The sequence below is a fragment of the Leishmania major genome, chromosome 25 (genome assembly GCF_000002725.2).
Source record: "Leishmania major strain Friedlin complete genome, chromosome 25".
NCBI classification, from domain to species: domain Eukaryota; phylum Euglenozoa; class Kinetoplastea; order Trypanosomatida; family Trypanosomatidae; genus Leishmania; species Leishmania major.
Window position 1 is genome coordinate 426,407 of NC_007266.2, and position 25,325 is coordinate 451,731.

The window sequence follows — 25,325 nt, forward strand, 5'->3', positions numbered from 1 at the left end:
GGGTGTTGCTTGGCGTCTGCAGACCAGACGGTCGTCTCCAATCCCCACGTGCGGCGGCAGCCGCTGGCTGCGCATCACCCCACCCCTACTACTCTGCTAAAAAAAAGACACATACGCACATAGGTGAAGAAAGCTAGGAGAGATGCATCGGAATGGCAGTGCGGCGGCGGCGGCGAGGCGAGGTGAGGCGCTGCCGCCGCGTCCTCTCGCATGCCTGCTCTCTCGAGTGCCGCCATAGCAACACGAAGAGCGCGCCGCACGCACGCCCACACGGACCACACAATCCGATGAGAGCAACAACAACGAACACAGGGACGAGATGGAACGAAGGAAGCCCACAAAATGAAAGAAAACACAACGAGTGCACCGCCTGCGCATGTGTGCATATGCGTCATGCACACCACAGGTCGCCACAACGACGCACCCGCCAACGATGCTGATGCAACCACCGTCAACGCAACAACAGCAGCGACGGCAACAGCGAAGGAGGGGAGGGGGAGCGAACAGAAGGGGCTCGGCAGCCGCGCAACCGTAGTGGCAAAGCCAATATAGATACACCTGTATATAGCTATATATATAACGTGGCGACAGAAAACAGAGAGGAACCCCGTAGAGCGCGCTGCATGCCGCTCGCCGCGCTGATGTTTAAAGCCGCTCCCAACCACCATCACCACCACACATCATCCTGCATCCCTCTTCCACATAAGCAAGAACACGGGGTCTCTCCACACGCCATCCTCACCAAACACACGCACAGACCCGCTAGGCAAAGTGCTCCTGGAAGAGCGCACGCTGCTCCGCCGTCAACGCTTCGGGTAGCAGCACATTATAAGTGATGTAGAGGTCTCCCCGCTCAGATGGCACGTGATGCCGCGGCATGCCTTCCCCTGCTATGCGTACCTGCTGCGTGTTCTGCATTACGCCGTCCCAGTGCAGTTCCACATTGTGACCATCCAGGTGTGCGAGGGTTTTTTTGAAGCCCAGCAGCGCCTCCTTCAGCGTGATGCTCACGTTTGCGTAGAGATCGTTGCCACTGCGATGGAACACCGGATGCGGCGCGCTGATCACCGTCAGCAGCACGTCGCCGGGCACCTGACCGGGTGCCTGGTCCGCCTCTAACTCGTACGTCAGCACGTGACCTTCCGGTAAACCCTCTTCGATGTCCACGCTCAGCACCGCCTCTCCAGGGAGGACCATCTTGCCACGACACACTGGGCACATGTGCGCCACATGCGTGCCCTTGCCCTGGCAGTGCGGGCAGACCTGCTCCACCTGCTGCACAAAGCCGGGTGCAATCTGCACTCGCTGCGCCAGGCGACCGCGGCCCTGACAGTGTGGACACTTCACCACGTCCTCGCCGCTGCGCGCGCCGGTGCCCTTGCACGCACGGCATATCTTGCGCTTGGCAAACCTGGACGTGTGGGCGGCGCCGCGGTAGATGTCCTCGAGCGGCACCACCATCAGCAGCACCATGTCCTTGCCGCGTTCCGCGTCGGCCTGCTGGCCAACACCGAAAAAGGCGAAGAAGGGGTTCATCTGCTGCTGCTGCTGCGGTTTCTCCAGCCTTGTCACACCATCGATGCCGAGAATGTCATAGATCTTGCGCTTGCGGCGGTCACCGAGGACCTCGTATGCGCGCTGCACTCGCTGGTACACGAGGCGGTACGAGTCCTGATCGCCAGTGGCGACATCGGGGTGGTACTTCTTTGAAAGCCGCCGAAAGGCATTCTTGATATCGCGCTCGGTGGCATCCTCCCGTGCTTCACCAAGGCCGAGCACGGCATAGAAGTCGTCCTCCGGCAGTCGTAGCACGGCATTGACGGCCTTCGCGTCCTCGTCACGCGGATCTGCCGCGCCCGCCATGTGCACCGGCACCTCCGCAACGAGGGCCGCCACCCACACCAGGACCAGCAAAGCCGCCACCACCCGTGTTGTGCGCCGGCCTCGCATCGTATTAGGAGATTCTGTCCACGCAAGAAAACGAAGGGGATGAGTCTAGGGAAAGGGAGAGAGCGCGAGCACGGAAGGAGCGATGACGAGCGGGTGGCACAGCCAAGAGATGCGCCCGGGGGAGGGGGAGAGGGGAGGGCGAGGGAAGGAACTGGCAACGATCCTCCGCCAAGCCACCTCAGTCGTCCTGTCGTCGTCGGCGTCGTACTTCCATACAAAGCGCTGAGCACGTTAAAGGCGGATGAGTGCGTCCGTTCGGGAGGGGGAGAAAAAGAATATGTTATGTGCTCTTGAGGGTCACCTACGTGCACCCCACACCCCCCACGATTGCCGCTGTGTCCGAGTGTGCACGGTGGGCGCGCAGAAGGGCAGCGGGAGACAGAGGGAGAGAGGGGGGTGAGGGGGTATCACAGAAGACGCAGCCACAGTGGATAGTGAGAAGAAGGGGTGCGGTAACCTGTCTAGGTGTGCGTCTGTGTGTACCTTTATATATGTGTGTGTGAGTGTGTGTGATCAGGACCTGTTGGGTGATGAGGCGATTTGTCGAGGTCCCACGCGTGCAGTGAGAGAGAGAGACGTGCGCACGCGCACGCGCGCACACACACACACAGGAAAAACAATACGGCAACGTGGCCAAAGAGGAGGAGACAAGGGCACGAAGGCGTGTGCAGGGATGCATGCGTGTTGCATGTGCTTGGCAAGGAATGGACAGCAACAAGCACGTTGTTGTCCTCTCTGCGGCGGGCCAGAAGAGGAGGAGAAGAGGAGACACGACCGGCGTTGCGTCGAGGAGCACCCAAGGGAGCGGGAGCGAGGAATCTCTGAGTGACGGAGTGGGCTGATGGTTGGCAGCACCAGCTGCACACGTCCACTGGTGCACCTATCCCCAGCCTTTGGACACTCTTGTGCCTCTTCCACACCCACTCGCGCCTACCTTTGGGGGGGGGGGGGGCACAGTCGATGTGGCCGCACATGGGCTGTCGGTCGCTGCCTCTACGCACTTTGTGGGTGTCAACGTTTCACGCGCGCTGTCGCTCGTTGCGGACCTGTTGCTGTTCTTTGTTTGCCTCTTCGGTCTTTCTATGGGGGGTTGGCTGAGCGTGTCATGCCGTTGCCCCTCATGGCGGAGCAGGGAAGGGCGGGGAGACGGTGAATGAAGGGGAAAGGGAGGAATAGTACACACACACACATATATATGGATACATCTACACGCACATGCAAAGAGGGGGCATACCGAAGTGGTGGGGGGAGAGACAGGCAGGGGCACAGGCCCACATCCCAGCAACAAAACTCCTCATCTCACTGCCTCGCACGGCGTCAAGGTGTGCGCGTACGTGTCTGTGAAAAAGGTGCAGAGTATGCGGGCAGAGACGGCAGCTGCTGCTGGTGTTCACAGACGCACGCCACCAGCACAGACGCCACATCAGACGCCGGGTGCGCAAACCACGGTTCCACGCACTCGCAGAAGGCGCGGTACGCGTCTGATGCGGAAGCCTTCGTGGCGAAAGGCGACTGATCGTGCGTTGCCGCTGGTGCCGTGTGCAGCGCCGGCGCAGTCATGCCACCTGCGACGCAAAGCAGCATGGATGTCAGCCCAGGGTCCGACGGCACCGCCGCCCCATCATCGAGGGGCTCTTCAGCGCCGCATACGGCGGCAGCCACCTCCACTGCGGCGTAGGCGTGCAGCTGCGACAAGAAACGGCCGGCAAGCGGCGTCGTGAGCTCGACTGGCAGCTGCACTCGCCTCCATGCGCTGTGTACCGACACATCCTCGACGGCGCAGCTGCGGCCGTGTTGGAGGACACCTGGCACGGGTGTCCAAATCCACAGAAGTTGCCCTGGCGGCACCAGGACTGTGCGACAAGACGGTGTTGTGGTCGCCCCTCCAAAGACGAAGTAGCTGCGGGGCTGCCGCGCGCCGCCGGTGCCGGGAACCGGGGTCACACAATGGCCGTAGCGGGCCACGGGCCACTCGCCTTGCACGTCACCTGTGTCGGGCTCGTACTGCGCAGACCATGTCCCCTGCACAGTGTCGTAGATGTGCACAGCCGACGTCGCAACAGGCGCGCGATCGTCTGTCCCGGTAGGTGCCATCAATCCTCCAAACACAGCCACATATCGATCTCCGCAGGCCACCGCCACGTGGCAGGCCAGTCGGGGCGGCGCGGCAAGCAACCGCCTTGTCGCCCCTGCCGCGTCCTTAGAGTTTTCCGCCTGCGAGGATGGCGAGGGTGCATCCACCGGCGGCGCTGGAAAGCCGTCGTTCAGGCACTGAACGGACTGCACCACCTCACACCAACACAGGGAGGCCGAGGGCGGTGCGTTGTCTGCTCTGCACCGCGCGTTGCGTGTAGAGGCGCTCGCGCAACGGAATGAGCACTCCGCCAGAGGTGCGAGAGAGAGGAGGTCGCCCGTGGCAGCGTTGTCGCTGCCGTGGGTGACGGCTTGACGCACTTCGCGCCGTCGGCGCTCCACAAGCCGCGATGTGCCCACTAGCGCTGCGAGCATTGAGGGCAGTGTCGTCGCCCCTGCTGGAGAAATCCATCCGCCAAGCAGCCAAATCCGGCCCCCCACCAGCGTCGCGCTGTGAAACAGCCGTGAGACAGCGGTCGCACTGGGAGAGGCAGCGGGGAACGACCTGGTCACGCAGGCGTGCGCCTCGCAGCGCCACACCGGCGTCGTTGCCTGCCCATCCTGCGCAGCCGCTGCGCAGCTCAGGAAGTGAGACCCGTAGAGGGCGTAGTCGAACTGGCAAGAGGGCGTGCACGAGTCAAGTCCCGGTGGGGCTGGAGGTGGTGAGGGTTGTGCGTCCACCCTCGCGGCAGGCGGCGGCACAAGGGGCTGGCGGCGCCGGCGGCCCGGACTCGTGTGATGGGCGGCGGATCGCAGGAGCGGGGGGACGGGCTCAACAGCTCCACGGCCAGAGTTGCCTCCACCTGCATTGCCCTGCACCCTCAAGGCGTGGCAGGTGCCGTGGCGAGTGTGTTGTGCGCAGCGACGGCGCAGGCCACCGCTAACCCACGTGCACGCCGATCCGTTTGTGGCCATGTAGGACACAGAGGCGCCGCCTAAAAGACCCGCCAACGACGCGGGCAAGCTCATGCTCTGCGGGCGAGCTCCCTCGTCCTCAGAGCACCAGTCCAGTCGGAGGCGCTGAGCATTGCGCAAGATGGCGCGGCCGGCGTGAAGGTGCGACGCCAACGAGGGTGCATGCGAGGGGTTACATGTGGCGGCACCACCACTGCTGCGCAGCAGTGGTGGTCCGTCGGAGAGAAGTGTCCACACGGGAACTCGAACCTCGCCGGTCTGTTCGTCGACAAGCCACACCTGCACTTCGACAGACACGGCAGCGTCGCTCGTGCCGCCGCTGAGCCCGCCCCCGCTGCAACGTTGACTGGGGCACGGCACGGCATCCGTCCCGTCATGAGTACTGACTCGCCGCACCATTCGCCTTCGCAGCGTTGTCCACAGCGTCTGAGAAAGCCGTGTGGGACCGTCCTTCTTGTTGCCGCCGGCGGACAACGCAGCAACACGCCTTGCTGTTGTCGAAGGTATGCCATCAAGCACGGCAAACGTGTCCACGCAGATCACTATGGGCGGAACGCGCAGAAGCTGATACGGCTTCCGTGACACCCACATCTGCGAAAACTGGCGCAGCGTCGCGCGTGGCTCTCCGGCGGCAATGGCGCAAGCGCGCTTGTTGAGCTCACTCCCCTGCTCATGAAGATGATAATCGGTTGTCGCTGATGCGGCAAGGACCTCCTCCGTGCGCTGGAGAAGAAACAAGCTGCGACGACGCTGCTCGGCCTGCGCGGCCCGGGAAGCCTGCAATGCAGCGACCTGAGCCATGCTCGGTGCCGTAAAGATCAACAGATCGAGCGAAAACGTCAAAGAGGGCTGCGGCTCACCCTTCGCCCCTTCGCCTGGAGCGATAGCAGAGGTGCTCGCGTCACACCCACCGCGAGGCAGCGCAGCCCCAGCGGTCACAGGCAGCCGCACCGAGAGAGGCATGTAAAGCCGCCACCCACTCTCCACTCTGCCCTCTGCAGCGTCCCACACCACTTCCTTCAAGCTCGAGCAGCCAAGGCGAAGCTGTCCACGCCCGACCACGGTGCCCTCGACGACACCGCTGCCGCCCCCGGGCAGCCGGTCCTGGGAGTTTGCCGCAGCGCTGTCGCCTTCCTCCGTCTTCTCGTCTGCCAGCATCAAAACTATCTCCACCAAGGTGGCCGTTGTCGTCTCCGTGGCATGGGCAGCAGGCACTGCGACGGATGTGTGCGCCGCACTGCAACCCTCCATTGCCTCCTCCAGGCTCGGTGGCTGCCAACAGAAAAAGGATGTCGTCGGCAGCAGAGGAACGACCTCCGTCACCGACGACGGGGCAGCTGAGGCGGCGGTGACGATGCGCTGGCGGACCTCGCCGCCTCTATTCTGAATCGACTCCGCTGCCCCGCCCGCGGATGGCAAGACGGTCACCGGCACAGGGGTTGCCACTGGTGCTGTCGGTGCGGGCGTGGGCTGCGGAGTTGCGGCGGAGGGGGAGGAGGAGGGGGAGGAGGCCGCCGGTGCAAAAGGAGCGACCGTGCCGCTCTCCCGTACCGCTTCGGTGATTAGCGGCGCGCTGCCGCATGGCCCCGGTGTCAGTTGCGTGTGCCAGTGCGCTACGTTGCGAGACTGAACCACAGCACCGTTCACGGCTCTCTCCGTGGTGACGAGAACGCGCATCACCAGCGACAAGCGACTTGGCCACGCCGCTGCGGCACTTGTGCCATTTCGACGGTGTGGCCCCGCAGTGGCCGCGGACACCTCTGCTCCGTCCAAGCTCGTGTAGACGAGCTGCATGTGATCGAGCTGTGCGCAGCAGACGGCGTCGGCGAGGACACGTGGCGCTGTGATGCGCGACGGCACCACCGTCGAAAGGCTCTTCGGCAACAGCAACACAGGTCCGTGGTAGCTGTAGGCGCACTTGAAGCGCACGCGAGCGCTACCTTGGGTGCCATCCATGATCGGCGTGACAGGCGCCAGCGGCATCCACTGCGTGGGGTACAGAGCAGCCGCCTCCAGCAGCGCCTCCCGTTCCTCCGTTGTGTACACGTCGCCAAGCCAGCGCGCCAGTACCTGGACGAGGTACAAGGCGCATTCGTGGAGGAGGTCGGTGAGCTGTGTGGCACCAAGGTTGTAGACCAGCTGGGTCGTGTTCTGCGTGGTGCTGCGGCTGTTGTCGATGCTATTCCTGGCCGAGGATGAGGAAGGAGGGGCGCAAGCAAGGAGCCGCCACACAGTGATCCCCGCAGCGGGGTCCCCGCCGACTGTCGCCGCTGTTCCTTTCCCCTCTCTGTGCGCGGTGGCGGCGGCCTGGCCAATCATGTCAGACACGGCCATGCTCCACGACAGTGGGGTGAAGGTGCCGGTGTACCGATGACTCCGTGGTCGAGAGCTGCTGCTGACGGGGGCAACAGATCGTGCGCTGCATGCGCCACCCTTCACTGTAGCACGGTCGCAAGAGGTCGGTGCGGCCTCCGTGTCCAGACGCGCGTCGCGATCCATGCGAGTCACAGTCGTGCGGGCCACGCCCATCACGAGCCCACCCTTGCTGCGCAGACGACGTCGATGATGATGCCCCGTGCCAGCACTGTCCTGCGTCGGTTGCCCCTCCGCATCCGCCCCAGCCACGCTCCTTGCCGCTCCCATCGGAAGCACAAGCTGGGCGAGAAGGGATGTGCACTGGGCAGTATCGTGCACCTCGTCCTCCGTGTCAGCGCCGGTGTTGACCCCGGTAGAGCACCACGACGGCAACTCGACCCCCGACACCTCAACCCCAACGATGGTGCAACGCCAGTGCCGCAGGTCCGCCTGCGCCGCCCGCATCCTCTCCACGCTGTCCTGGGCCGCTAAAAAATCGGTCCATGCCGCGTACGCCTCCAGCTCCCACATCCCCACCCCACCACCTCCCGCGTTGTCGTCCTCGTCTGTGTCATCAGCCATGCGTGCAAGCGAGTCGAAGACGGCCTCTGTGCGATGGGCCCCGTCTCCAGCATCGCGGTCGGCGCGGCGGCGAGCGCACTTCGCGGAGGCCAGCACCACACCGGCAGCACAGGCGCTGGTTCGCAGCACACCGAGCACGTCCAACGCCCACGTCACCTCCATTGTTGCTGTCGAGTCCATCCGAGGCGACAGCGGCCCAGTCTCCTGCTCCTTCTCGCTGCTCTCACAGGCGGCTGAGTCCGTCGTCCCAGCAGACGCTGGCGCCGGCACAAGGCGCATCGCCAACGTTGACATCCACTGCGAGGGGGACATGCAAAGCGGGGAGTCGCCGCCAGCCGCGGCCGCCGTCGTGTCTGCGCTGCTGCCGATGCCGTTCCGCTCAGCATAACTGCGGGCACTACGAAAGATGTCGGATGCGCACAAGGGGTCGGAGACGTAGTACGCCGTGGTCGCCGCCTCGTCGACGCCGGCGCCGCAACGGCGACCTCGCACAGTCACCTCGATTCGAAACTGCTCCTCCTTCAGTGTCGCCACCTCGTCGCCACTGTCACTGCCGGCATCGTCATCAGCCTTGCCGTCGCCGGCTGCCGCGACCACTGGGTCAGGTTGCACCAGGGGCAGCATCACGCGCAGCAACGCACCTCGTACCTCCTGCAAGCGCGCCTTCTGCGTGCCGTGGTGGGCATCTGCCCTTGGTGGCGCTGCAGCCGCACACGGCGCTACCATTGTCGAGTGTGACAACTCCAGTGTTGGCAACCACGTGGCGGTGAGCTGCGGAGAGGCGAGAGGAGGAGAAGAGCCTGTGGCGGCCTGTGGCAGGTCCTCGGCAGAGCACCGCTCCTGTAGCAGTGATGTCGCCCTGCCCGCATCCAGAACTACAGTGGACGCCTCAGGGCGGTCGACGGCTCCGCTGCCGTTCTCGGCCAATGGTGGTTGATGAACATGGAGAGCAGCGCCGCGGTCGCATCGACGTCGTGCGGCGAGAACGCAGCATGAGATCGTGTCTACTTGCCCCAACTCTAGTGTAGCGAGTGCGGCGGCGCCGCACCGGAACGTCAGGGCCCTCATCGCAACGCCGCCACCACTTCCGACCGCACCAGGGACGACGACGCCTTTGGCTGGGCTCGTCGAGGCATGGCAACGCACATGAGGCGCTGTCGGCGGAGATGACGACTCGTCAGCCTTGATAGGACCTGCAGCATTGCACGCCACCGATGTGGTGACGCCAGTATGCGGGGGCAACCGCGGCGGCTGCATCGCGAGTGCGAGTGGTGCAATGGGCATCTCCGCACCCGTCGCTCGCAACCCCCGCTGCTCCAGAAGCTGCGCAGCACACTTCGCCAGAGAGTTGCTCGTATAGAGGCCCAGAAGCACCTCGTAGCCGGGTCTGCAGCGACGACTGCCGGCGGCAGAGGCACCCCCGCAGGTTAGCCACACGAGCGCGTCTTCGCCCGAGTCCTGCGCCTGACGACGCCTCGCCTCAAAGCACAGCTCATCCGCTACTGTCCACACATGCACGGCGAGCCGCACCGTCATGCAGGCATCCCGTGTCGGCAGGTTGGACCGGAGCGGCGACGCTTGTGTCACCTCACAAGCCTCTCCGCCAACAAGGAGGTGAGCGCAGGACACCGAGGTCACCTCCAGAAGCTCGACCCGCTTGATTGTCGCCCCCACCGCACCGATTCGCGGCAGCTGCATGGCTGCCCCTGACCAGTACACTGGTGCGCCGTTCCTCAGGCGGTGACAAGCATGCGGCGTCTGCGCTCTTTTCCCGCCATGGTCGTTGGCGGTCGAGGACGACCTCAAGTGCAGCGGCATATCGACCGCGTGCTCCGTCTCCGGGTACGCTGTGGCCTCGAAGCAGTAGACCCATCGCAGCAACAGCTGCCGAGGCGGCGTCGCAGCACCGTCGCCGCCTACCGTCGGTTTCAAACAGATGCAGGTGAGCCATGTGTCGCCGCGCGCGGGGTGCACCGCCCACGTCGCCGTTACCTCTGCCTCACCTCCGGGCGGGGCCACCGGGCGGATGCGCGGAGTGTGCACCTCGCTCACCGTGCAGGGCTGAAGATCAACACGCACCGACAGCGGCGAAGTGACCGTCGACACGGGCGGCTGCCACGCGCCATCGCGCCACAGCGTGCGTGCGGAGCGCAGGGGTAGCACCATCTGTCCCGCAGCTACGGTAACGCCGCTTGACGCCTGGCAGAGCTCCAGCTGCACGGTCGCTGTCGCGTCGTTTGTGGTTTGTGCGGTTTTCGTATCATGCGACAAGCACAGCAGCGGCGCACACGTCGATGATGACGACGTTGTTGCCCTGCATCTGCGGCGCACCAGCTCCGTCGCTGTCGGCAGCGCAAAGGGCTTGGATGTGTATGTCGACGAAGCGCCAGTGTCTTGCTCGCCCCACGCAGACGTCAGCCGCACCACCCCCGCTGTGGAAGGAGCTGCATGGCTGGCGAGCACACCGTCACGCTGCTGTATTTGCCCCTGCCGCAACTGACGTCGAATCTGGCGTATTTCGTTTAGTTGCTGGCGCAGTCGCCGTGGAAGCCTGCCACGCCTCTCGCACAGCAGCGCTGCCCGCTCACGCAGCCGCACGTACGTCTCTTCCGCGCGGTAGGTTAGCGGCACATCACCAACGGCGAAACCGCTGCAGCGCTGAACACTGAGGGTCATGCGCGAGATGAAGAAGACTGAGGCTGCATCGCGCATCAGCAGGTCGGCAGCGGCGATGTCCACCTGGACCCAGAGGCGGCCGAGACAGCGGCCGTGCACAAGGCTCTCCACCTCCAGCACGACATCACGCGCGCAATCAGCCGTCTGTGCCGCTGAGACACGGCGACTGTCATCACAAGGTCGTCGTGCGCCTTCCACTTGAGCCAACAGGTCCAATGCGTACGCTGCCTTGCCCACCACGTTCACCTCATCGCCGTGCCGCGATCGCCAGTGCGCGTCCACACTCTGTGCGGCTGCGTCCTGCTGCTCAGCTTCACTCGAGTGGCTCCTCGGCGGCAACCACGCCTCTTCCACGCGCGCCGAACGCAGTGCGGCGACGGGCACGCTGACGTAAAAGATGAGCTGCGACACAGGTGCGGCAATGCACACATCAGTGCTCCACATGTACCGCTGCGGCGGCGGCGGGACTGACTGTGTTTGGTCCAGCCGTGTCATGGGCAACGACGGCGTTGAGGTGGCGTGAATCGGTGGAGACGCGGCAGTGGGTCTGGGAGACAGCAGGCACGGCAGTAGCTGGAGCACGGTCGACACTGCGTTGGCCGCGCCACCTCTTCGATCTGTGGGCGCGGCTGCAGCGTCTGTGACGTCCGTCGTCATCACCGTCACCGTTGCGGGAGGAAGCGCGCGACGATGGCGCTGCGCCGCCCCACGAGCAAGGCTGACGTCGACCCCACATAGCTCGATACGCGTGACAGCGACGTGCGCCAGCGCTGGTGTGCGCGGCAGCAGTGATGCAGCGGTGGCCCCTGCGGCTCGGGTGTGTCCGTCACCCTCGATGACCTCGTCTTTTTCCGCGGAAGAGCTGACCGGTGAAGAGGAGCGCGACCATGACGGCATCTGCTCGCCGCATCGTGCTCCGTCGTCTCCCATCGCCGTGCCGCTGGCGACTGCGAGGTCTCGCACCTTCGGCGAGATGCACAATATTGACGACGCTGGTGAGGGCACTGGCAGCGACTCCGTCACGCGCGCGCGCCAGCGGAGTAACGGTGGCACCGTTGCTACACCGCCCTTCGCACCCGCGCCTGCGGCGTCCGCACACGGCGGCCCGCCGCCACTCCTGCTGCTAATAGATGGTAGAAGCGATGTGAGGCCAAACTGCATCGATGGAGAAAACGTCATGGGCGTTCGGCCAGTGCCGACACACACGTCAGACGCTTCCCTCTCGCGGGCGTCCCTGTCACCCCGCCACTGCGGAACGGCAAAGAGAGCGAACGTCAGGCAGAAGCGCGCCGCAAGCCCCAGGTCCCCGAGTAGGTGGTCGATGTCCTCCGCAGACGGCAAGACCAAGCACAGCGGGGGCAGAGACGCACACGATAGGAGGCACTCCTCTGACGCATATGCCGCCGCCTCGTCGGCAACAGCAGCACCGGGAGCAGCGGGAGAACTGCTCTCCGCGAAGACGCCCTCTCCGCTGTCGACCCACACGTTGAGAAAGACCGTGTCCGCTGTTGATGTTGCGGAAGCGGCAGCTGCAGGAGGCAAGCTCGCAGCCGCGCCAATCTCAGTTTCCCGTGGCATGCGCCGCGGCGACAAGGATGCGATGCCGCGCCACACCGCGCTCCACTCGACAGGCCACCGTAGCTGCACCTCCAACCGAAATCGAATTGGTGCTGACGCGGCGTCATCGTATCCGCCATCCGCCAACATCTCCTGCGGCGATGCGGTCGTTCCTCGTTGCAGTGCCGCCCACATCCGCCGCTGACGCACGCTACACTGCACGAGCAGCTGGTCCAGTGTCAAATAGACGCACCGGCGGCGCCGGGGCTGGATTGTGCGCAGCACACGTGAGAGCACTCGTGACGCCTGCTCGGCGGTGATCGTGTCCTGTCCTCTTCGTTCCCTGCCGGGCAACTCCAAAAAGCCTGCACGCCTCTGAACGCCAGCGCAACTTTGCACTAGTGGATTCTGGTGCACCTGCGCTGCTGCGGACAGTGCTGGGAGAACCGTGTAAGAGCAGGAAGCACCGCCGCCACCGCAGCACTCTCGCACAAGACACTGCAGCGACGTCGGTAAGAAGGTCGAGCGCGGCGGGGCGGTGGCGGCGGACAAATCCACAACCCGCCATTGGACGAGAAGCTCAGCCACCACACTCTCGCCTTCGCCATCGTAGCCAGCACCGTACGCATCGTGAAGACGGCGTCGCACCACGAGCGGCACCCACTGGGCACTCTCTGGCGTCGCTTCATCGCCGCCGGGATCGAAGTACATGGTGTTGGTGGCCATTGCCGCTGAAGCACCCACCCGCGACTGCACACGCAGCTGAAGTGAGCCGCCATCGCCCGCGTCGCGCTGTGGAAGAGGGAAAATGGCGATGCCGCTCAAGCTACTTGCCTCACGTGAATCATCCCGGCCAGTGTCAGCGTCAGACGTGCGCACCGACAGCTGATGCGCCTCGAAGCCTAGAAGCACATCCGCACCACCGCTGGCGTTGCCCAAGAGAGCGCCTGTCGCCGCAGCAGTGTCCGCAGCGTTGTCGGCAGCTGGAAGAGCTGACCATGCCGCATTGCAATGTGTGAGCGCGGCGTCAGACGGCGGTGTGAGCGGCGCCTCCGACACCGGCGTGCACGACTCGGAAGGCGGAGGGGATGAGGGGTAAGAGAGGGGATGGCGAGCAGCAACAGCCACAGGAAAGCGTCGATGTAATGACCCGGCACGCACCAGCAGGACACGCGGCCCAGCAGCGCTGGGCTCCGTTCCGCCGGTCGTGACGGCGTCAGCCGCGCGCCTCTGCATGTTGTGTGCGTACCGGACCGCGACGAAGCCGACGTGCCTCACCACGATCGCGGCGCGCGGCGCGGCCACCATCACCAACGAGTCCGGCGTATCGCCAGAAGCCAGAGTTGACTGCGGCAGAGCTGTCACAGCAATGCCGCCGTGTACCCGCTCCACTGTTGAGGGCGGTGGTGGAGGCGAGACTGCGCCGCAATGTTCACCAGTACCGGTACAGGCGCCGCTGCCACTGCTGCCACTGCTACTGCTGCTGCTCAGAGCCACGTCTTCTGCAGCGGCAGCACAGCGCGACACCTCAGCGGCCAGAGCGGGCGTGGCATAACTTTGGAAGAGTGGCAGCCACAGCACGCCCGAGGTACTCGTAAAAGCGGCCAGCCCCGGTAATCGAACGGCTCCCCACACGCGCTCCTTCGCCGCCGCCGCGGCTGTGTCGCCCGCTGCCCCGGCGCCCCCCGACAACGACGGAGGCGCCATCACCCACACAGAGAGAGATGGCGGTGCGTCGTCGACCCAGCCAAATCGACGTGGTGGCCACTGCACCTCCACTGTCGGAGAGCGAGATGCTCCAACGCCCGGCATGGCACTGCGCGCTGCACTCTTCTCGCCACTGCCTGCTACCGCGGTCGCTTGCGGCGGCCGCAGCGGCGTCTTCAACGCCCACGAAGCCTGCGAGGGTGGCAACTGATGCTGCTGCTGGTAACCGCCCATGTTGCTCCCGGTATCCGTCGCATTCGCGGCCGTATTGTAGACCGGAGACAAGGCGTACGCCACACGAGGGGCGTCAGGTGGTGGGGCGTCTCCAGGGTACATCCAGCACCTCGCCCCAGTGATTGCCGCTGACTCGTCGGGCGGTGTCTGTGTCGACGAGCCGACGCACGTGGTGCCGCTCACTGCAATCTGCACAGCTGCGGTGGCTCGCGCGGTGTCGATGCCCGGCCCATCCGTGTCGTCAAAGCAAATCATGTCGCACACCTGGACATGCACTACTGCTGGCGTGCCAACATCTGGCCACACCCAAGTAGAGGCCGGCACCGCAGCCGGGGACGGTCGCAACGGACGACGGACGTCTCCGCACGGCCCCGCAACGCAGGACGACGACTCGGGCAGCGGGCGTGGCATCGCGGGGGGCACCTCACCCCAGCCATTGCACAACAGCCGAGGAACGGACATGAGACGCCACGTCAGCACGCCGCCCTCCACATGCTGCGGCACACCGGTGCTGTGCACCGGCGCCACGCGTAAGTCCGCCTCATGTGGGGTGAAGAAGCTGCGGAGAGCCGTCGGCAGCGGCGCCGGCCCCCTCGCAGCCTCGCTCTCCTCTTCGCCATCGCTCAGGCATGCGATATCTGCCGCATCTGCCGTGGTCGGCCGAGCATTCAGCGCCTCCTCAAACGCTCCCTGGTCTGTCCCTGCAACCACCCCTCGCACCTCTGCAGCCGCCTCGTGCGCGGGAAAGCGCCACTCGCCCCGACCAATGAAACGAGGCGGCACATCCAAGCCGCAGTCCGCCGCGCTGCCGGTACCGTGGCGGGGGTACCACCATACCTGCACCTCGATGAACGGGGTCGCCGGAAGGCACAGGGTCGCCTCCGCTGCAGCCGCCGCGTTGGGTGACGGAGCAGTGTCATCCGATGGCGCAGCGGAGAGCACCATGCCGTACACAGCAGCTACGTCGCGCGTCTCGCGTGAGTGCACGCGTGATGGCCGGCCTCCGCAAACAGTGCTCGTCGAAGGCCCTGCCAGCTCGCACAACGGAACCAACAAGCACTGCGCAAGTAGGCGCGTCTCACCTTGTGCGGCACGGTAACGCAGCGAGAGCTGCGCCTGTCCACCATGCATGCAGAGGAGATGCTGCAGCCAGGGCCACTGCAGTCGTACCTCGTGAATCCGCAGCCACGGCACAACCTCAGGGGTTATCCACCCCAGTTGGCGCGAGTAAGCCGTGGGCACCGCTGTCACACTGTTCGGCTCGGTCCCAGGTGAGGGCATTGGATGATACCAGCGCTGCGGAAAATCGTGCAACTTCTTGAATGTCCCAAGGAATAATCTTCTGCGCGCTGCCGACGCCGTCGTGTGGCGACCTTCGCTGTCGAGCAAGCGGCGTGTGACTGAGGCGCACCATGAGCTCGCTCCTCTAGTGCACGGTAACCGCGCCACGGCGGTGGCTTGAGGCACGCGGCGCCACTCGACCAGCACAAAGCCGTTGCACACAGCAGGGAAGAAGTGCTGCTGAAAGCTGCCTTTGCCATTAGCCGTGACGGAGGCTGTCATTGACTCGGCAGCCGCCCCGGGGCTCCACAGTAAAGGTAGCCAGGCACACCCCTCGCCAGATGGCCGACACAGCAGTCTTCGCAGCAGCCAACTCGACACAGTTGCGGTGCCGAGCAGCCTCGCCCGTCCCCCGGACGCCCCGCTGAGCCGTGCCCGCACAGAGCCCCTCTCCTCGGCCTGCGACTTCGTCTCACTGCCGTCGCCACCACGACGGTGCTGGCAAACGTCGAACACGCGAAGGTGAAGACTCGACAACAATGCGAGGCCGCAACGAAATGTGTGCTCCCAGCGAGGATGATTTGTGTGTGCGACAGAGTCCGTGACGGGCAGCACCGCGTTGGGCACCGCGCCTGTAACGCTGGTCCAAGTCCTGGTATCGTAGGCGCTTCGCACTTCAACCTCCTCTCCACTGTCGCTTAGCGGAACGCGGCGCGCGACCTGACCATGCCCATCCGACTCTGAAGCGAAGCTCATGGCATCGAAGTCAGCGCGCGCCGCGGCTCTGAGGCGATAGCCGGAGCTGTGGGGCCTGTACACGGCGGCGCGAGCCGCCGATGACGACGACGCGAGGGCGAAGACGCCAGCCGCGTGGGGCGGCCACCGTGGGACTTGGTGGCTGGTCCCCTGCTGCCGCCGCAAAGCCAGTACCTCGCAGTACACGTGCGCACAAGTGCCATTGTTCCCCCATGTTGCAGAATCGTCCCAGCGCAGCGGTGTCGGCGAGAGTGGCATGCCGAACGGCGTGGCCAAGGGCCGCAGGCCAGCTCCCTCCATCACGCTGAAGTCCACCAAGGTGTCGTCCTCAACGCTGATGCCATGCCCCATGCAGCACCCGTCGTGCCCTGACTCTCCTCCGGCCGCAGCGGCGAGGGAGGAGAAGCTGCGCTGCGACCCGTTCCACAGCTGCTGCACCGCTGTCTCGGCCAGCGACGGCAAGAACACGGCTTCCACGTCACAGTGAAGCCAGCCAACGAGCAGTAGGCCGGTTGTGCTACGCTTGTGGCCCTTGTTGGTGCTTGATAGCGTGGCAGAAGAGACGCCGGACGACGCAACCTTCCGCTGCTGCGCCGGTACCGACGCCAGTGGTGTGGCGTCAGCACTGGCAGGAGCGAAAAGTGGAAGCCACACATCTGCCACGCCGCCGACGCCCGCGTCCTCACCATGGCGATGGCGGCTCTGCACATGCGCCGCAGAGGCGGCGTCGAACGGGGTCCACACAGCAAAGCCGAACACGTCCGCTGGCGATGCGGCGCCGTGCACTGTGAAGAGAAGCGATGAGGCTGGGTCACGCGTGAGGACGGTGTGAAAGGTAATGTTGTACTGCATGACCGGGGCGCGATGCGCGACAGGTGTGCCGTGCGCGTCGTCAGCTCCTACAGCGGCGGCCCCCTCGACTACCACACCATCGCAGCCACCAGTGACCGAAATCGACGTTGGTGGGCAATAGCGGCTCTCTGGCACATCGGCCAACTCGTGGGCGAAGAGGATCGCAGCGGCACACCGCATCACCACAGAGCACACCATCAGTGCCTCCATCGCGTGCCCTCTCGGCGCCAACTCCCCGCCGCACCAGCGCTCCAAAGGAGCAGCGGCGACACTCGCCTTCCGCACCTCTCGGAGCTTGTCATTTTCTGCGGCCAGGTGCGACGGGATTGTGTTCCACAGCACTGTCAGCGGCCGAAACGGCTTGTGGTTCTCGGCTGTGACGGCCGACACGGCATCGGTGGAAGCGCAGCGGCACACGCGCTCATACTCCTTGATGGCGGTCCCCAACGATGCCCAGGCTGACAGACCCTGCTCTACAGGTGGTACTCGTGGGGCGGGCTCCGGTGCAGCTCTAAATCGGGGCTGCGGCTCCTGCGCCCAGCGCAGGCGGCAGGATAGCTGTGGCAAGAGCTGCCCAGGGCATGCGACAGCGCTCGCTGCTGCCTCCTCCGTGGTCCCGAGTGCGGTGTGCAGCGGTGGTTGATCCGACTGGAGCTGGCACAAGTCTGCCGGTAAAAGTGGCGGTGAGACTGCCAAGGGCCGCCAGCACTCCTCAAGTCGCGTCCCTGTCGCCTGTGCACGCTCGTCGGCGCCACCGTCGTCCGATGCTCGAACGTGCACACTGTCCATGTCTGCCGTGGCCCCAATGGCATGGCGCGCACAGTCACGGCCCGCTTTGGTCTCGCTAGCGGAGGAAGAGGGCGGCGCTGCTTCCCCTGCGAGTGGTAAGGACGACGACGGCGAAGACGGCTCCGTCCGCCGTCCCACACTCAACTGGGGCGTGTTCTCCTCATCCTGTTGGGATGACGTCACGAGGCCCTCGGCCCCACCCCCGATGGTGGTGGCGGCTGCGGTAGCCGGCCGCGCATCCTTGACAGGTGAGTGTGCGCGTATTCCACAAGACGCCGCTTCGCCTGCCCGCGTCGCCGCAGCACCGGCGCACGCATCACCCAGAGATACCCAGCGCTCGTCCCGCTCCTCAAGCTTCACGTACAGGATTCCACAACCGCCAAGAGAGCCAAGATTTCCGCAACCTGGCAAGCCACATTCCGAGGCTCGATGACTTGGTGCGGCACCACCGCCGTCACCGCGGTCGCTGCAGTGTCCTGTTGTGCATTCTGATGTGATGGACACGATGCAGTCGTGATCACGCACCTCCGCCTGCTGCATGCCTTCGGCAGAGCCCTCAGACGCACTCTCTGGGAGCTGAAAAACAAGCAGGTCGGACCAGCTGTCGCGCCCGTAGCCACCCGTGGAAGGGTGCTCGACAATGCCGTCACCACCGCCACCGTCACCGCATCCCAGGCAGCGCCGCAGCGCCTCCAGGTTTGATGGCAGAGAGAAGACGGAGCCAGCCGCCAGCAGACGCTCGCCGGCGCTGTTGTGCATGTATATAGCGAGCCGCACGTCCATCCACTTGGGGTCTTCTATGATCGGAGCGCCTGCTTGCGCGTTGCCGCCCCATGCGTCGCGCCACACCCCTGCTAGCGCGGCCGCTGCGCCGTTTGCCAAGCCCGCCCTGGGCGCCTGCCGCAGGCAGTGCAGCGCTGAGCACCAGTGCCGCAGCCCGTGCACCGAAACAAAAACACACTGTCGAGGTGGGCGCACCATCAGCTCCTGCACCGCCTGGTGGAAAGCCTGCTGCGCCTCCTCGGCAGCTGCGATCGCCTCCTCGTTGTACTTGGCCTCAAGTCGCGCCGCCTCCCGCTCCTGGTGCAAGCGACAGGTGCTCGCGGCAACAGGCGGCTCCGCGTCCCACGCGCGCAGCCGAGGCAGCTCCTCTGTGGACACCAAGAGTGCCCACAGCGGATGAGGTGCAGTGGAGGCAGTGGTTGCCGCACCTTCCTCCCTCTCCTCCACTCCGCCTCCTCTTCCCGTACAACCAACAGCGCGATTGTGGTGGTCGGGAGCCTCGACGGCGTCTGTGGCTGCAGAAGGAGCTGACGCGTCGCCCCCCGGCACACTGCCATCGCTTCCCAGTACGCCCACGCCGCCGGGGTAGTGGGTGCCGTCAGCTTCAGCATAGCAGTGCGCCGAAGAAGACAGTTTGGTGTTCACGCTCACCGCCACATCCAGCTTCGCAAACGGCGCCGACACGGAGCTGCTGCAAGCGGCCTGGCCTACTACGCCAGGTGGAGGTGTTCTCTTCTGATCAGCCGCAGCGGCAGCAGCAGGAGCCGTCTCGGCCTCTTCGCCATGACTGCGAAGGCCGCTGTCACCCTCGTTCATCTCTTCAGCACCGTCGTGAGGCGGAGCTAACGTATTGGCCCGGCTAATGAGCGGCGCCTCACCGTCGGCGTAGCTGCTCGTGCTGCCTCTACAACCGGCATATGCTGCAGCCTCGTCCACGCCTTCGTCGACGCTTTCAGCAGTGTCCTTTTCACTGCTGTGTGGTGTCTCCGTCGCGCTCCCGAGTCCCCTCGGAGGCCCGCTGCCTTCGCTGCCAACGGCGCCGCCGCTTCTCATTCCTCCGAACGCCGCCTGCCTCTCCGCCTTGTCCTCGCTGCGCGTCGTGATGTTCGCTCGCACAGCCCCAGCTGTCGCCACCGGCGACGCCGTACTGCCTTCGCGCCTTGGCAGGTCCTTGTGCTGCTCTGCATGCAGGGCAGAAAGGCCTATGGAATGGTCTCGGCGGGTGTCCTCCGCTGTGAAGCATACACGGTGCACTTCCATGCGGCTCCGGCGCACTCCGCCCGTGGCTTTCTGGCGGCCGCAGCACAGCCAGCCTAGCAAGCCGCCTTGGCCACGGACAATGGGGGTGACCTCCTCGTACTCGACTAGATTGACCATCTCCGTGCCTGAGGCTGCTGCCGTGCCTCCGGTTACTGCCCCTTCTCGTTCATCCTGCAGACACGGCGCGCTAACGGTGACGGAAGAGCAGAGGCCCCGCGTCGTGCTGCCGGTAATGTCCTCAGTGCTGTACGCGGAGCCGTAGCTGTAAGAGTACCAGCTGCCGCTGCTGTCGTCCTCATGGCGGGGGTTTGCGGCAGTGTGCGACGGCCACGATCCCGTGCTCTCCTGCTCTTTGCCGCTGCGGCGGTTGCTGCAGTTGTCCGCGTCGCTGCCGTGTCGACTCCCCTCTTCTGACCATGTCCAGCGATCCGCAAACTGCGCCATGGACAACAGCCTCTGCCCCACCATCGCATTGCTGCGCACGCTACCCAACGAGAGGCGGTTGTGTCCCGCCACGGTACTCTTTAACGTCGCGAAGCTACCTGCGGTCTCAACAGACCCGCTGTCGCCGACGGCCCCGCCCAGAGAGATGGGCCGGTTAATGCACAAAAGAGATGCGGGATACGCTTCCCTGTGCGGCTCTCCAATGAAGCCGGCGGCTGCAGTAGCGGTCGCGGCAGGCACGGGAAGTGCTGGTGAGATAGGCACGGGGTGCAGCGCTGTACGCACAGCAGCTGGCTCTATGGAAGCTGCAGAGGCAGACGTGGCCACGGCACGGCCGACATCATGAACCCCACGGGAAGCCTCCGCTTCCTTTTCCGTGGCGGACGAGGGTGCCAGTGCGGCTACTGCGGGGGACGAGGGCGGCGGCGGCTGGTGGTGTGTCGTGGACCGTGGCGGGGGATGCGACGCTGCTGGTGCAGAAGGTGATGAGCCAAAAGGCGAGGGGTGCGCAGGAGCGGGTAGCACTGCTGTCGACAACGCCGGCGCTGCCGTGGTTGACAACCCTCCGTTGAGAGACATAGCACCCCTAGCCATCGCAACGACTGGGGTTGACAGCGAAGTTGAAGCAGACGCTGACGCAAGCGCCTCTGCGCGCGTGTCTCCCTGGTGTTCCTTGGGGAGCAGAAGCAGCGGTGCAACGGCGACAGCAGCGGCCTCTCGAACGTGCGTCGCAGGCGACAGTGATGGTGGCGCTGACATCTCTCCGGCAGCAATGGCGACGACTGTTGCCTTACCAGCCATATCGTCCTCAGTACATGCGCGCTCTTCCTGCCCCTGCTGCCCTTGCGCCTGCGTGGATGACTGCAGCGCCTCGCCTTCAGGAGCAGCGACCCCATCACCCTCGTCCTCGCCGACCTGGAAGACCGCGTCCGGCCAGCCGCTGGACAGTAGATCGCTTGGGCTGCGACGGCGCTGGGCTGGCAACAGGCTTGACTGCGTAGGGGAGACCGCCGTAGTGTGGGTGCTGGCCAGTACATCGGCCGCGAAGAGTGAAGGTCCTGCTGTGCTTGCTTGCATGTTGGCCGCATGAGCGTGAGTAAACGCGGAGAAAGAAGAACTGGAGTGCTGGTGTGCCGCTGGTTGCTGGGGTACGTCATTGGCAGCAGCACCCACCATGGAGGTCAGACATGCGTCCAGTGCGGCGGTGGAGGATGGAAACGCACCGCACACAGGGGTGCCCTCTTGATGCGACCGGCTCTCGGATGCGTGCAGCGGGGACGTGTGGGAGGCCTCCGTGTCCAGCTCTCGGGTGCGTCGACGACGTCCGCTACTGCGCAGTTGCCCACATCTCCCAGAGCTCTCGTGTGCATTACTTTGCGCCTCGCCCCTCTCGGCGGCCGCTCCGCTTCGGTGAGCAGAGCTGCGGCGTGGACGGCGCCGGATGCCCCAGCCACCACCCTCATCCCCGGAAGTCGCCGCCTCCTCGATCGTGTCGCTGCCGCTGTCATGCGTACCACTCAGGCGCCCACTGTGACGAAGCTGCTCCTCCGGGGCGATGCGCAATAGACTTGGCGGTTCCTCCGGCGACTCGCGAAGGAAGGGTGCCGGGGCAGAGGGCGGCGCTTGGGGAGGGCCGTCGGGCGCACTTGAATGGCCTTCGCTGTGCTTCGCACCTGAATCTGCAGAGGCATGCGATGGGGGTGGCGGCGGCTCCATCGATGTCGCGGGCAAACACTCGCTCAGGAGTGCAGGAGGCTGTTCGACGTTTGGTGGCGTCTCCGCCCGTCCGTCCATAGGGACGCCGTTGTCACCGCGCAGCGAGCGTGATGCGCTGGCACCACTACCTTCACTCTCGTCGTCTTCCGTGACACACTTCGCAGCGCCGGCATCGACGACCTTCTCGTCTACTGCTGCGGCTGCATTTGCCGGTAGTGTTGCTGGCGCGGCGGGAGGCGCAGAGCCCTCCTCGGCGGCATCGCCAACCGAAGGTATCGGCACCTCCGCTGGGGCCACCAGGAAGGGTGTAGACGACGGCGGAGCGGTGGGCGACGGGGACAACGGGTGCCCGTGCATTGGCGCGTTGGTGCCTATGGCACTACCGAGAGGGCCAGCAGTAGAAGCCGGCACTGCAGCCACGTCAACTAGCGCGGCAGTAAAAAGAAGGGGTAGAGGTCCCTCAGGCCGCGTGGGAGCCGGGCTCACAAATGGTGCTGTGAACTCAGCGGGGATGCTCGTGCGTGTCGCCGCTGGCGACGACGACAACGCACGTGACCGCTTCGTCAGGGTCGGCACCAGCGATGCTGCACTGCCTCTCCCTCCGCCCTCTTCTTTTCGTCCCTCCTCACCCCGGCGCGTCGTCGTGCTCTGCGAGAACATCGAGAAGCTGCTGCTGGCGATAGAGCTGCTCGGCACCGCGGAGTCGGTCGACAATGCAGCCGAGTTTGGTGCTCTGTTGTCATCTTCGCCGTCACTCGACTGAAGCAGACTCGTGGCTGTGTTGACCGACGCAGTCGACGCTTTCGAGAAGCTGTTCACTATTGGCGGTGTCGCAGACTCGTTCATGCTAGTGTGTGGTTGCAGCTGCGGTTCCCCTCCTCTGCCCGCCTTGGCCTCCATGATGCAAGTTGCCTTGGTGCAAAAACGGCGACGCTCACACGCTCTTCAATGCAGCCGTCGACCAGTCGCTGGTTTGGGGGAGGGGGGGGGGCTTGTGTTTGGCAGGAAAAGGACAGGCACATGCCCGTGATGATGGTGGCCGGACAGAGGGAGAGCCGCACAGAATCACGGCTCAGGTCCACAGAGAAGGCTACCCTTTCAACTCGACAGATAGGAGGCAGCGTTTTTCTGGGTGCGTTTGTGCGTGTGATTATGCGTGAATTGGTGTGTGTGTGGGGGGGGGGGGGGGTACGAGTAGGTTGAACGGTGTGTTTCCATGTACATATGTGTGTATGTGTATGTGTGTGTGCGTGTGAATGCCTTTACAATCTAACAGAAAGCAGCGAAAAAAAAGTGCGAGCCGCTGGCCACGGTCTCCGCGCAGACCTCTGAGTACTTCACCACCAACGCCAACACCAGCACCACCACTCTCCCTTACAGTGGATTGTCCTCTGCCGTGTCTGGTGCCCCTATCGTTGAGTTTCTGAGTGTGGCTGTCTGTGACTGTGTGTGTGTGTGTGTGTGTGTGTATGTGCGCAAGTGATGGCTCTTGTGGGTGTCACGTGCGACTGGAAAAGCAAAGCAAGACAACACACCACGGCAACCACCTAGGCAAGTCGGTTCTCGATGCTCCCTTTCAACGAAGAAACCAAGCACACACGCAGCGCCCTAAATGGCCAGTCCGCGACAGTGCGTCTATGTGTGGAGAGAAAGCCAATGTGCGGCCCACGAGAAAATAAAAGTTAAAAAATAAGAAAGAACGCAACACCACAACCAAAACCTCCCATAGGACGGGGCAAGGTGCAGCTCTACGACGGAAAGGCACAACGCACGGCGGGTGTCCAAAGCAAGCGCATACAAGCATACGAAGAGTAACAAGGTGCGTGTGTGTGTGTGTGTGTGTGTGTGTGTGTGTGGAGAGAGGAAAGAGAGGAGGGGCACAGGTTGAAGGAGAGGTTTGATGCAGCGCAGCGATGGGACATCCAAGATAGGCTGGAGGAGAGAAGCGAAGTTGCACGGCAGAGAGTGTACGCAGCGCAGCGACAATGAGAGAAAAACTTCAGGTGGCATAGGGAGGGGAAGACAGAGGGGCATCTGCCCTCTCCCACGCGCACTCCGTGGATACCAGTGCACACATAACACGCGGGCAAACCGTCATGACTTGTCCGATTCAGGCGCTATCAGCATAAGGCAACAAAAGACAGCGCACACGTATACACACATATACACATATATCTATCGATCTATCTATAGATAGATAGATAGATAGATAGATAGATATATAGGTATAGGTATAGGTATAGATAGATATAGAGATGTATACGTGTGTATACGCGCATGCGTTACCGGGAAAGCGTGTTCCGCAGCATCCAACGCATACCTGCACACACGCGCAACCGAAAGAAAAGGGCACCAAAAGCTGCGGAGAGAGAGAGCGCGCGCGCGCGCGAGCGAGATACTGATATGGTACACACGCCTCACGGCTGCACTCTTGTGCGTGTGTGTCGCCGTATATCAGCGCGGCGTCCGCCCTGGCCTTGAGGTGTATCCATGACGTTCGCCGTGCACTCAGTCCCGCCACGCTTGTCTACCAAAAAGGGGGCTAAAAATAACACGGAAAGCAGTAATACCACATTCCTGTTGATGGGCTAATGTCCGACGTTCACATCTCCGTGTCCCTCTCGCCTCAGTGTTCAGCATTTCCTTTGCGAAACAGGCCCGCAACGACACGCACATACGCCTTCGTCAGCGCCCACGTCGCGTGCGCGCGCTCTCATTCTTTCACAATACTTTCCGCGCTGCTGTAATCAAGAGACGGTAAAAGCAAAAGTCGTTTTTCGTTATTTTTTGGCAGCATGCCCACATTCGAGCAAGTTAACCACACACACACACACACACACACACACACACAAGCATTGCAACACCACAGCTCCTCCACCTCTGCGGCACTACGGCTACGCCAAGCGCATCGGGCCAAGCCAACATCGCTCGGTGTGGTTTTGGCCCCCCCCCACCACCACCAGGGCAATGTCGCTGCGAACAGCGCAGGCTGGGCCCAGGATTACGCTCGACATTGCTACAACGCAGCTAAAGCAGAAAACAGGAGGTGGATGCGAGTATTCGTTGAAGCGTCGACACAATACGCAGTGAGCTGCTCCAAGCGTGGTCATGACCGCAAGTCTCTTCGGCACAGCACCAGCCCAGACCTGTCCGCCGACACGAAGAGTGTGGGTGTACTAGGCCCTAATACCAGGGCGAGGTGGCTGGCATCCTCAGGGCCTAAGCGTCTTGGGAGTGCAAAAAAAAAAAATCATGGGAGAAAAAGAAAAAGCATAGTAGAAGGCACGGGGTCGGTACAGGGTAAGACAACACCACAAATCTCAGCGATAACAGAA

The 25,325-nt window shown here is 63.9% G+C and overlaps 2 protein-coding genes across 2 annotated transcripts; both read right to left on the reverse strand.

The window, feature by feature from the left end:
- Positions 1-762: 762 nt before the first annotated feature.
- LMJF_25_1100 (DNAj-like protein) lies at positions 763-1,950 on the reverse strand (the record flags this gene model as incomplete). Its single annotated transcript, XM_001683813.1, has 1 exon — positions 763-1,950. One exon carries the CDS (start codon positions 1,948-1,950, stop codon positions 763-765), a length of 1,188 nt encoding a protein of 395 aa, XP_001683865.1.
- Positions 1,951-3,267: 1,317 nt separating this feature from the next.
- On the reverse strand, positions 3,268-22,890 carry LMJF_25_1110 (conserved hypothetical protein; the record flags this gene model as incomplete). Its single annotated transcript, XM_001683814.1, has 1 exon — positions 3,268-22,890. One exon carries the CDS (start codon positions 22,888-22,890, stop codon positions 3,268-3,270), a length of 19,623 nt encoding a protein of 6,540 aa, XP_001683866.1.
- Positions 22,891-25,325: the final 2,435 nt, after the last annotated feature.